We start from the raw sequence: 12820 nt of genomic DNA on the forward strand, positions 1-12820 counted from the left end.
CCGTTTTGGAGAATCGAAACATGACAATCATTACCAGGAAAAACCGACAAAGGGACAAAGTGGAAAGAGAACAAAGCGAGAGCGAAATCAAAGTTATCGTCCGCCTCTGACACCGACACATCTCAACCCGCTCTCATCCCATGTAATTTGCACTAAATAAAGACCTGGCAATAATTGCGGAGGCCAAGAAATATCAATTAAATTCCAGTAGCACTTCTAATTTCCCCTGCATTTATGCAGCAATTAGCCGCATTCTTGTGCAACCTGATAGAAAAAAGCTTTCACTGAAAACACCCCGACGCCGTCGGTATCCATTTTCTCACCCCCCCTCCCTGGCAGAATTACCGCACCTTCATCAATTATTAACACTTCTTCACACTCCTTTACGAATCCCATGTTTCAACTGCAGAACCGCGCTGTGAAGAAAAGCCCCCCAGGGATCTCGGTCCTGCTGGTCTTCTCTCAAGCACAAGCTTCTTCTTTTTATTTATTTCTTTTTTTTTTTTCAAACCATGTCCGCTGATATCAGTGTGTTTTATATTTTCTCTAATTTAAAAATTTGGAACCTCCACACCAACACATTGCCAGAGATATGAAGCAAACAGAGGCTGGCTGCGTTATTTATTTTTATTTATTTATTTTTTTTTATTCCTGGCCTGTTTGGTTGCAGTTATCCATCCAAACACATTTCGCATTCCTCAAGGACTCGAAACAACCCTTCAGATTCCCCCCGGGGACTCCAGGCGCTCAGGACTTTGTGTTTGCGTGCAAAAAAAAAACCCCCACGGTGGCAAGTGTTTACTGTAAATGTGACAGGAGATTAGGCCAAAACCGAAAGTGTACTCACTTTGATATCTCGGTAGAGCAGCAGCTTCTCCGAGCGGAGGACGACGTACTTGTCCTGGAATTTGTGCCCCGACAGCAGTTTGGAGGATCCGTCGCTGAATTTCAGATGGTCGCCTTTAACAGACTTCCTCTCGTCTGCTGAGAGACAGAGAAACGCCGGACTGTGGTCACCGCCAACCGAGACGAGCAAAACTGTCATTCAGTCAACTGTTGCACGTTAACCAAACACTTTTAAATAGCCTATCATTCGCTTACACTGCATATAATTTTAGACATTTCCAAGTAAATAAGGAAATCTTTTGCTGTGATTTCGGTGTATTTTGCTTTCATACCTGTTGCTTCACATTCATTGTTTTCAACCGTCCTTTATTAAAACAGTGACAGAGCACCACCTGCATGAATACATCAGGATTTCAAAGAAACAGTGTTTTTGGTGTAAACAGCATGTTGCACCTTGCCCATCGGCTGCTTCTTTGGCTTGTGCAAATTTCTTGATAATAAGAAAAGCAGAGCTGGGAAAGTCCAAGGTGCTCCACTCCAACACCTGCTCCAGGATCTTCTCACTGTGGTGCAGCGGCCGCTCTGGTAACAAGAAATCAAATATCAAATGTCAACGTCTGGCAGGAAGTAGCGACTTTCAATCACTTCCTTGAAACAATAAACCCATGACTACTTCTAAAATAAATTCCATTATTGTTCCTCACTACACAGTTTAAGTTATCTACAGAATATCAGGACATGATTATTAAAACACAGTCATGTGTAAAATAGACCTATTATCTCTTTTTAATTGGAGAACAGTGTACATGCTGTCAGACAAGAAAAAACAATAAAAAAAGCTCCAAAAAAACTGAGAAAAGCTTCAGTGCGACATCACCCCTGCTCGGATGCCTTCATCTTTCCACTCCTCTGTTTTTTCAAGACCAAAGGAGGTAAAAACAGCCACAATATCATAACTTATTCATAAGAGTGGGCTTATCTTCTCTCAGGAATCTTGGCAGACCCAGGCCACGGAATTAGTTCCTCATTTCCTAACAAATATTAGCTCCCCTTTTTTCCGCCTATTGTCCTCGATAACAGTGTTTATCTGTCGCCACCCTCCAAAATGGCTAATTAACGCACAATGCCTCCATTCTTTATGGTTTTTTTTTTTTTTTTTTTTTTTTTTGTGCGAGTAAAACTTGTCACGCCGCCGCCTTCAAAATAGCCTGACTGTTTACTCTTTCACAGACATATTGTTTCGGCATGGAAAATATGCTGAACCGTCAGCAAATAGATTCAGTATTCAACGCACCTTCGTTTTTTTTTGTTTTTTTTTTTGGGGAGGACGGCGCGTCCTCTGTAACTTTGTGAGGAGGAAAACAAACATGAGAGCGAGGTGCAAACTCGGAGTGAACTGATGAAAAGTGCACGGGGACCGCCAGCTAAGCAACTTTTTTTGGGGCGACGGGGCGAAACTTTGACTTCCGCTGGTTTCGCCGCTTTCTCGAGGTTTGATCAAACGCAGGTGCGCCGGGAAACGAGGCGCCACGGGCGCATATTAATGCGAGATGAGGCGGGTCAGCTCTCCGCAGGTCGATCATGCAAAAAAAAAAAAAAAAAAAAAGAGATGAAGGTAATTCATGACATATGATGGCAGGGATGATTAATTAATGTGCATATCATCAAACCGACGGCGCTTGGCTAATTTCTCAGGGTGCCGCCGCGTTCGCAGACACTGGTTCATTAGAGAAATAGCATAATCTTCTAATTACAAGGTCCTCGGATGAGAAGGAGTGCGATCTTTGTGTATGCCCTGAATGAGAACAGCCACATGAATGGCGATGTGACGCTAATTGGATACACAGGAGACGAGTGCAGGAAGTCGCTGCTGCCCGATAACCAGCTGAACATGTCACATGACAAACACCTACGAAGATTGATCTGGATCTTTTTTTTTTTTATATATATATGTGCAGTTTCAATGAGCATCCTTTCAGAAGCTGGACAGTTTGACTTTGTTTTCAGTAAGTTTTGATTCGATTTTTGAGGGTTTTCATTTCCACCCTGTGGCCACCGGGTATGAAGAATCGAAATGAAATGAAATGAAATGCGACCTCGTCCACCAGATTCACAAGGCCTGTCGAGGGGCAACTCCCTAACTCGGTCTTCTCAGCACAAGTAAGTAACTCCCATAAATAATAGAGACATAATCCATGAAGCTGAGAGCAGAACGTCTCCAGGTGGAAACACACTTCCACCGACCACGATTCTTTTGGCAACCGTGACGCACCAAAGTAACACCCAATGTCAATTTATTTTGTATTTTCACTTTTATAAAGTCAGATTATAAACCTTTTTGGTGAATATCTCTTGATCCTTGATGGGAAATATGACCACTGTTGTCTGGCTTTTGTGAACGAAACACTTCAATTAAAAAATGACTTCTTTGACTTCGAGTGAAAGAAAAAAAAAAGAAGATTTTGTTGCAAAAGACACTTTTCTACTTAATTGGTATAAAACGCCTGTTTAAGTCCTTCAAATGGATTCTAAAAAGTGGTAATTAGTGAAAGAGGGTTATTATACAAGCTTCAATTCTCTGAGGTGACAAAAAAAAACAAAAAAAAAACAACAAAAAACAACCAAAACACGTGTTCTTTTCAGTATTGATTAAACTGCAGAACAATTTATGGGAGCTACTTAGTCGAAGTTTACAGAGGAGACACGTGCGCAGGTTCTTCAGCAGTCAAGCAGCAGGAAGCGACTGGGATTAATTGTGCGAGTGATTATGATTTAGCTATAACACACAGACAGCGCTGCTGTGGCGGTGGCGCACGCAAGCGCGAGCAACAAACACTGTCATAAACAACTGGAAGCGACCATACATCCCGCTCTGAGGAGTGTAAATACTTCCGTGTTATGAAGAGTGGAGTGGAAGACAATACCTAGCTCGCCGTTTTCAATGACTTCAAAGGTGGTCCAGCAGTCGCCCGCGTCAAATTTGATGTTCTTCATGCTCAAAGCGGTTTCCGCAAGCTCGGTGGGTCGCATGCTGGGTGAGACCTACCAGAGACATAAAAACAAAAACTAATGATGAAAAATAAGCTGGGATCATTTTTTTTGACACCATTCAGTATTCAACATGTAACACTTCGCCGATGAACGCTCCATTCTTTGGAAAGTCCTAACGTGTTCCTGCAAAAAGGACCGGACCGAGCGAATGAGCCGCCTTCCCTCCGCGGAGAGAAAGTAAGAGAATTAAAGTCAAACCGTGCTTCTCTTTAACCCCGTCTGCCTTTCACCGACCTGTGAGAAAAGACGCTAACCTACGGCGGCCCGCTCGCCTCGTGAAACGCAATTACTCACACAATTAAATCAGACATTTCTTTGATTAGTTCGCTTTTGATTTATTTCAGTGGCGGTAATCCCATCAGGTTAAACCACAAATGTCCCGGCCCTATTCTATCAACCTCTCCGCCCTCGTCTTTTCTCCTGCTTCGCCTGCCTTCATTCTGAACTCCGTCTCCCCCTCTGTCTCCCTTTTATTTCACCTTACAGCCGGGGCCTGTGGGGAGGCAGGTGCGCGCAGGAGTCCGTAGAAAGTGCAGATACACACATTGACACACACACTCACCTTGATTAAACAGCAATTTTCCGGCTCTCTTTTTTCCAGGTATACCTCGAAGATCAAGTCCCCAGCTGGAGAGAACTAAAGAAGGGACAAATAAAGGAAATTAAAATAAAAACCTGTTGAATAATAGGCCGGCGCTGCTAGATTAATTGGAATAATTTACTTTTGAATTTCTCTTTCAGCGTGGCGCAAATTGAAAGAGAAGAAATGTTAGAGGCATGGCTCGAGGAATTGGTGAAACCAAAGGTCACTGGTTTTTTTTCTCTCTCTCTTTTTTAGGCAAATAAAAGCAGTAAAAGCAGGGAGCATTAATGACAATTCACCTCCACCTGCACTGAAATCCTGAGGTGCTGACTTCAAGTGTGCTGTCAGTCTAAAAATGGCTTCAAGAAATCATGGAAGAATGGAATGGAGCTATTCATGATCAAAAAAAAGGAAAAAAAAGAGAGAAGATTTGTAGCAGATTGTTGCTTTAGTGTCGTATGCAAACTATGCTGTCCACAAATGAACACTTTTTAACCAAAAACATGAGGAGCCTTGGGTTAAAACCAGCACAAATGCACCTTTCAGGCCAGTGCGTCACCCGTTCCTCGATGCACTGCTCCAGCAACTTAATCTGCAGGCTGTACTTACAACCATCTGTTGTGAGGCGAAGGGAAGTAATGCTATAATTTCATCGCCGTCTGAAGTCTTGAAGGGTGCATAAGAGTGCACACAATTTGTGTGCAAATTACATGTTACACATCGGGGTTTCAAAGATCTTCATATTGAAGGTGCGCTTGCCGCATATAGCGCGCGTGGGAGTATTTCCTCTCAAATAAATATCCGTGCGCCTCTCATTTGAGGATGTGAGCATGAAACGGCGTGATTAACCAATGTCTGCCATGATTACAGGGACTGCCACAGGATGATCATTTTTAAACATTTAACAGTTTCGAAGTGTTAAAGTCTTCGTAAATTAAGCAAGTTCAATAAAGCAAAGAATCTGTTCCAGTCATTTTAATGAAACTTTGTTATTCAGTTAGCAGACAATACAACAGCTTTCTAAGCACAGAGACCATAATAAGCCTATGAGTGCAAAATCTGACCATTTAAAGGATGTTTTATTCAACCAAATAAAAAAAAAAAATGTGAGGACTATCATTGATGAAATGCTTTTCACCTACAACTGTCGTAGCAGAGACGCAAGTAGGTATTCATATGCAGGATAATAGTCAGTAGATGAAATGCTTTATTTCCTTCAAGGGATCCAGTTCCCTGTATCATCGCTCATCAGTGCAAACCATCTCAAAGTGTCTGAGCTGTAATCCATTCTCCATCAAATTAAAAGGAAACAAAACACATAGTACTTAATAGACAATGAGGAAATGATTAATGTGATTTCCATCAAAGACCCAGGGTCAGAGTTCCATTCGGAGAATCAGGACTTGCGGCGAGACGAACCGTCTCCAGATTGTGAACTGAAAGGGTTTCTGTCCTCCGGCACATCCAGAAAATACTCTTAGTTTTCCTTTTGTCATTTTAATGTGCAGGTGAAGCGAGGTCCATTACTGGCTGGAGCTGGGGGAACAATCGCATGATAATCGGGAAGAAGCTACTTCTGACTCCTGTGGCCTTAAAATGACACGGAAATTACAGTCATTCAAACCAATGGAGTGAAAGCTGTAATTGTGAAAATGTCACACACAGATATGGGGTTCATCTAGTTTTTTTTTTTTTTTTTCTTCTCTGCACACTTTTCTTCTTTTCTCCGCATTGTTGTGTGAAGGCAGTAAGACCTGGGGCACCTCACAAACATTGGATTTGTGGAGAGAAGTAAAGCCACTGAGGAACCGGCAGGAAAATGGCAAAAGTGATGTTGTTAATGCTTTAAAGCGCTGGAGAATTTGTTTTTTTTTTTTTTTTTTTTTTCCCGCCAGGAAGGGAATGAGGGGCATTTCTAATCTCTGCAACCAAAGCCACCTTCGCCGGGGCTGTAAATGCAAGCATCGATTTTAAAGTGCCACTCGGAGCTTAAAAGGCATGACAGTATCTTACACCTCATTATATCACTGATTTACTCACTCACCCTGCTTTCACCACCGCTGTGTGCCTGAAACTCCATCTGGGGGCCGGTCCAGAGCCCTCTGAGACAGGCCTCGGCGTAAAAGCAATGTGTGTGTGTGTGTGTGTGTGTGTGTGTGTGTGTGTGTGTGTGTGTTTGGTATTCAAGAACACACCCAAAGGCCATTTGTTCAGCAAAAAAAAAAAATCTTCATTAATTCTTTATACCAGGAAGAGGCAGGTTTTTGCCCACAGTACGGCCGGTATACAACTTCAGAGTGCATTTTCAAGTTGTTTAAAACAGAAAGTGCATTAAACATCAACATTTTCAGGATATACTGGTATTTTCTGGAGAGGTTTGAAGGTTATGGTCTGGCCCAATTAAGCTAAACTTGGACTGTCATGTGGCTGGATTACATTGATATTTTTGACTCCACATTTCCTCTGGCAGCTGCTCACTCTGAAATTTATTTCCATCACAAAACTGGTTGCAAAATCTCCACTGGCACACATGGCAAGAAACCCATAACTGAAGTCTGAATCGCTCAATTTCAAACATCCCTTTGAATAAAAGACTGCGAAAAGAAACCGACTTTACATTGCAACTTGTATAACTCTGACATTATAAATAAACTCCATGCAGACATGACCACTGCCAAGCGCAGACCTGCAGACTGTGGGTGGGAAAATTACATCCTCGCGAACTTCGCTTTTCAAAAGTTGACCCCATGAGAAGGAAGTTGTGCATAAAATTGATCGATATACAGCTTTTAACTTTACTCAACATCAAACGAGAGGCTACCGAGACTACTTTGAAATGCTCTTTAAACCTGTGATCAGAAAAAAGAAGAAGTCCAGCCAGTGGGAGGGAAACAAGTAAACGGAAGGAAGGGACGCTTCATTACTTAAAGCAATCTTTAGTTTTGATAGAAGTTTAAATCATCCTGAAAGTAAATTGCGATAATGACTATCTCAACAGAGGAACCGTCCTCTGTTGCAGAAGTGTCACAAAACTCAGAGCGACTGAGTCTTGGCGGTGTTAGCGGCTATCAATGTGAACAGCGGCGGGACGTGGGTCAGTGGCTTCTAAACGTAACCGTTTCAAAGTGCAGCGCAGTGGCCGATGTTGTCCGAGGAGTCGGGTTCACGCCTCTGAACCTGGACTGGCAGGCTAACACACTGTGAGGCATCCAAGCTGACAGGAGCCCACAGGAAAGGTGAACGAGTTCCGAAGCTATCAGCCCTACCCTGTGTCTACTGATCAAACTTCGGATCCCATCCATCAAGGACAATCCCTCTTCTGCGTGTGGTCGAAATTTTCCATGACCGGCAAAGACGAGCAGGCATAAACAACTTATTTCACATTTCAGCAACGGCGCCGTGCGATTTATTTTTTTCTCCCCTCATAGTTATCTGAACCTAATGTTTTTCTCGGCAGAAGCATCCAGGCATAAAGTACCCGCCGTAAAGGTTAACAGGAACAAAGCCCTGTTTTTCCCCTCCCTCCTGCCTTCTCTCCGCCTCCCCCTTTATTTCTGCCAGAAAAAAAAAAAAACAACAAACCTCTCCAAATGAGGACTACATTTCAGAGTCCCTGATGCCTGCATGCAAATCAACGCACACACACACACACACACACGCACAGATAGGTTATTTCCATGGGTCGACTTACAGTGGTGTCCTTCTTGTCGTTCCAGCGCGTGATGAAACTATTCTCTCTCTCCATCTGTTGCACTTGGTCTTCATTGACCTGTCGGGAGGACGACAAAAGGAGACCCGTACATCAACACTAACTTTCTGATCGTGTAAGTCGCGGCACTCGAGAAACATTAGCTCGCCTGATTGAATCATAAAGCCATTTTCGATGGTCATATTAATTTCCGCGCTCCGGCGCGATCCACGGAAGACCAGATTAATCCAGGAAGAAAGGTATCACATGCTGAAGTGGGTCGTTCAGCTAACACTTCTAAAACTAATTTCCAAGAAGAAAGTTGGCTGCGAGTCTTTGACACAGCTCAGCACAGCCTGAATACTCGTTTCTTTCACAAAGCTCTGTGCGGGAAATGGCATTTTTCATTCCAATTTTTTTTCTTTTTTTTTTTTTTTTACATCATTATCATTTTCAGAGAACAATTTGCTTTGTTGGAGTTATATGAATGGCAAGGAAGATTGGGAGGAAGGGGGGGGGGGATGTACAAACTCATCGTGTGTGTGTTTAGGCCTGATAATGGGCCACGTCGACGACATCCAGCACATAACCGGAGCTTTAATTAGCAAGACGTCTCACTCGTTTCATGTCGCGGCGGAGCGCATTCAGCCGCTATTGGGCTGGTGATTGGTTGGGGCTTAATGGCTATTTGTCATGCGAATGACGGCGTCCCGAACCGATTTGGAGGGAAACGCTCCTCCTTTAGCGTCGAGAACAAGAGCGATCCAGGCGTTCCGCGGGGGGAATTAGCAGTCGCTCGGTGCCTGTGTATCCCATAAGCCAGGCGGCTCTCCAAGGGTAACATTGATCCCACCCCCCCCCCCCCCCCCCCCCCCCCCGCCCCTCCACACATCAGGAAAGTCAAGCCTGTTGTGGAGATTTGGCAACAACAGTTCTGCTCCCCAGATGGTTGAAGTAAGAGAGTGTAAATAAAGTCATGCCTGCAGCTTAGTTTAGATATGCAATATGGTAATATTGTTTTTTCTTCCCTCTGACACTGATTGTTGCTCAGAGTGATTCTGAATACGGCGGCACCACTACAGAAGATTGCATGTTATACACGTTCCCTACAGTTTTTCCTCACTGATTGTGAATGGCCCAAACAATAAATACGGCACAGAAATGAAGGTGTTTCATGAGGGCAGGCTATGAGAACGCTTACGGAACAACATCTATGTGTTTCTAAATGTTCAGCAGCCTGCAGTCCGAGTCAAAGTGCTCATAAAAGTTGACTGTATGCAGTCAAAGGTTTTTCTTTTTTTTTTTTTTTTTACTTGAATTTGTCCCAGTTACATCTGCATGAAATGAGGATGTTGGAGAAGCTTCGACTACATTACTGGCCGGACATGGAGTCCAGCTTCGCCCGCATCCGAGATCAGCCTCGAGCGAGCGCGGTAAAAGTTGAAAAAGTGGCAGAGTGTGTGGCAAGTGAGCAGCTGTCCAAAAAAAAACAAAAAAAAAAACTTCACTTTCTGTGTCTACTGTACCGGCCAACACGTGTAGAGCATTCAGGACTATGAAGGATCGTAAAACATCAGAATAAGCTTTACTGGAACCAAAACAGTAAAGTTTCGTCGGGTGTTGAGTCTATCTGGACGCCACCTTGTGGCCTGCAAGTGATTCGCCCACCAAATGAGCGGCTTTCACTTGACCAGTTCACTCGACTTGCAGAGCAGATGAAACATGGTAGAATTTTTCGAGGACATACTTTCCAAACTTGCTTTCTTCACAAGCCTTTTTAATCTCTGCTACAATTACTTTAAAGTCGATAAATGGAGCACAGGGGAAAATGAAGCTGCACATTTTTTAGGAAGACTTTTACTTTTTTAATTGATGTTAAAAAGTCCTCCACACATACAGCAGGGTCACATGACGGGCCTTGTTTCGCCTCGAGCCAAAGACGTCCTGAGCAAGATTCCACATTAACTTTTTCCAGGTGACCCGTTTTGTTTTATTGTTTTTTTTTTTCATTTCTATCATCTGCATTTTCTGGAGATGTGTGGCTCTTTTGTGTGCACGCGGACTACAGTTTGGATTGCACAGTGCTGCAATAACCTTGGCTAAACAGCACTTTATACCGAAGTGTTATCTAAGTCACAAGAGTGGGACCTCGATCAAGTGACTCAGCCTCGTGTCACCTCTAATCTAATTGTTCCCCTAATAGTTTCCCAACACTGCTGCAAAATACAAGCGATTTGCTGGACTCACGCTGAAGATGGTAACGTAGTTGTTGATCAGATCGCGGACCACGCTGATTTCCTGAGGGGTTTGTCCTTGAGTCTGGAACAAGCAGGAGGAGAAAACGGAGGCCAGTTTTTCACTCGGCATCCGGTTGAGGTGGGAGCACTGCTGAATCCTGAGTCACGGAGAGAGGCAGCATCAGTAAAGAACGCAGCGGGTTTCTGGGCGACACGAGGGGGACATTTCCACCTCGTTGTCATATTTTCTCTGCTTGCGCAGTAATCTGGGTGCCGGCTTCATGCAACACAAAGATCTGTTGTTACATTTCACAGTAGCTGAGCAGGCCTTTTTTTTTGTGTGTGTGTGTGTGTGTGTGTGTGTGTGTATTTGTTGAAATGTTGACACATCAGATTCTCAGTTTCCAGCCAAAAACTTAACACTGACAAGAACTGATAAAAAGTTTCACAAAACACTACAAATAAAGGAAAAAAAAAAAAACTGCAACACTTGGGTTGTGCACTTTAGCTACGTGTCTGCTAATTGCCTGAGGTTTTTTTCTTTTTGAGGCACACTGACTTGGAAAATGGCAGCGAAATGCTCCAAATAATTGTAGCATCACTGACACAGACAAGCTTTCTCTGGGTTTTTTTTTGAAGCGTAGTACGCTGTGCTCAACTTTCTCAGAGAAATTATCCATCCTAATTGGTCAGAAGCAGAGCTACAAAAGAGAATCGCACACACAAAATACCGAGAGCAGAGGGGGTCACCGGGAGAATAGAGGAGGCGACGGGCTAATCAGCAGGTGACAAAAAGCAAGTGGAGGGCGACTCGAGGTGAACCGACCTCTGAGTCCCTGCACTTGTTACGGCCGCGACGCCGCGCGGCGTCTGGAAAGCGACACTTGCTCCGCCGGCAACAGGGTCAACGGGAAAACACCTGAATAAAGCCGGTTCTGTGGCAATTTAAAAAGAGAAATGCGAGCGCGGAATACGGCGAGAGCGGCGGCCGTGTGTTCATAATGGACCTCTAAATTCACAGATTGCCATGAATTTGCTGCAAGCGGCTGCACTAATCAGGCGGATTTGTGCTTTATAGCCTTAAACAAAGGCAGCGCTCTTGAAGTAAGTGTGCAGTGTGCAGACCATGAACTGTACCACATAATGTATCACAGCAATGTAGAAAATTATATACAATAAACCAAACCAAAGTATAAAGAGTTGCTCTGAATTCACTGTACTGTGCTTCCAGGCCTGTTGAGTTCATAAGTACGTTGCTGGAGTTCCAATATTTTATTAGAGATTAAACAGAAAACATGAATGCAGGTTTTAAACCCTGAGTTTTGTGGTTCATACCTGTACAGATGCTGCAGCAGGGCTTCAAGAGTCGACCTGTTGATCTTCGGCAAATTCTCGATAAAAGTGGAGTACTTCTTTACTCTCCGATTCTCGTCCTTTTCGTCTGTACAATGAAAACAGACCCAGAACTTAATAGAAAAAAGGGGGAATATATGTTTGTAGCCGGCTAAATGCTGAGTAATGCTGTCAGTTGTTTGTGTGTGCATTGGAAGATCAGGTTAAAGCAACTACATAATGGATTTCTAGATTAATTTACAACCCATTTTAAACAAAAGACACTCATCTTTCTTGTGTGGACTTCATAAATAAGATGTTTTAGATCTTTGTATCCCTTCTTGTGACCCCTGTTTATTCCATGAACAATCATCTCTCAGACTGCATTTTGCTCAGTTCAGAGTTATTTGCTTCATGATGTTTGAAAACCTTCATCGACGCGTCCGTCTCCATGGTAGTTCATTCATTTAGCGCTCGTGGGTGGTCAGCACACTTTCCAATCGCTTGATGGTAAACACCAACAAATGAGCACGGAAACAATATCTTTTCCAGCAGATTACTGTTGTGTAAATATGTCTAAAAACCTTTCTACATGTTTACTATTTTAAGCCAATCACTTGCAATTTCAACACAAGAGAAATTGGGAAATTAAAGAGAAATAAGAAGTAATATTTAGTATATCTGAGCGTGCTTGTTTGGTATCTTTGAAGCAGACGCCTCACGCACCCAGGGCCGACACCCAGTAGGGATAGAGCTCTTTGGTCAGCAGAGCGTCCTCGGCCTGGGACAGGAAGCTCTTCAGGGTGTCGGTGACGTCCTCCAGCTGGTGCTCTTTCTCTCTCAGCTTCACATTGCGGGCATCGGCGGTGAACTCCTCCAGCAGGAGGGCCACTCGATCGGGGTCCCCCGGCCGCTGATACACCCCCTCTTGGCACAAACCTGAGTTGAAGAAGGTTAAAAAAAGAAAAAACACACACACACACACACAGGGATCAAGAAGGCTTTTCAAAACTCTGCAGTTGTAACAGCACATAGACTAAAAATAATTATAGAAAAACATCGAACCTTATGGACAGAGTTGTG

General features: G+C 43.6%; 1 protein-coding gene across 3 annotated transcripts in view; it reads right to left on the reverse strand.

The window, feature by feature from the left end:
- Positions 1-12820, reverse strand: part of arap2 (ArfGAP with RhoGAP domain, ankyrin repeat and PH domain 2) — a 123682-nt gene that overhangs the window by 9346 nt on the left and 101516 nt on the right. For 2 of the 3 annotated variants that reach the window (XM_030087982.1, XM_030087983.1), the window contains exons 21-28: positions 12464-12676; positions 11741-11846; positions 10416-10563; positions 8172-8249; positions 4460-4534; positions 3771-3888; positions 1300-1428; positions 848-984 (exon numbers count right to left, since the gene is read on the reverse strand). In XM_030087982.1, coding sequence (XP_029943842.1) covers positions 848-984; positions 1300-1428; positions 3771-3888; positions 4460-4534; positions 8172-8249; positions 10416-10563; positions 11741-11846; positions 12464-12676 — 1004 coding nt within the window. The remainder of the gene's footprint in view (positions 1-847; positions 985-1299; positions 1429-3770; positions 3889-4459; positions 4535-8171; positions 8250-10415; positions 10564-11740; positions 11847-12463; positions 12677-12820) is intronic. The other variant, XM_030087984.1, reaches the window with a different exon arrangement.

This window comes from Salarias fasciatus, chromosome 3 (genome assembly GCF_902148845.1).
Source record: "Salarias fasciatus chromosome 3, fSalaFa1.1, whole genome shotgun sequence".
In the NCBI taxonomy this organism is placed as follows: Eukaryota; Metazoa; Chordata; class Actinopteri; order Blenniiformes; family Blenniidae; genus Salarias; species Salarias fasciatus.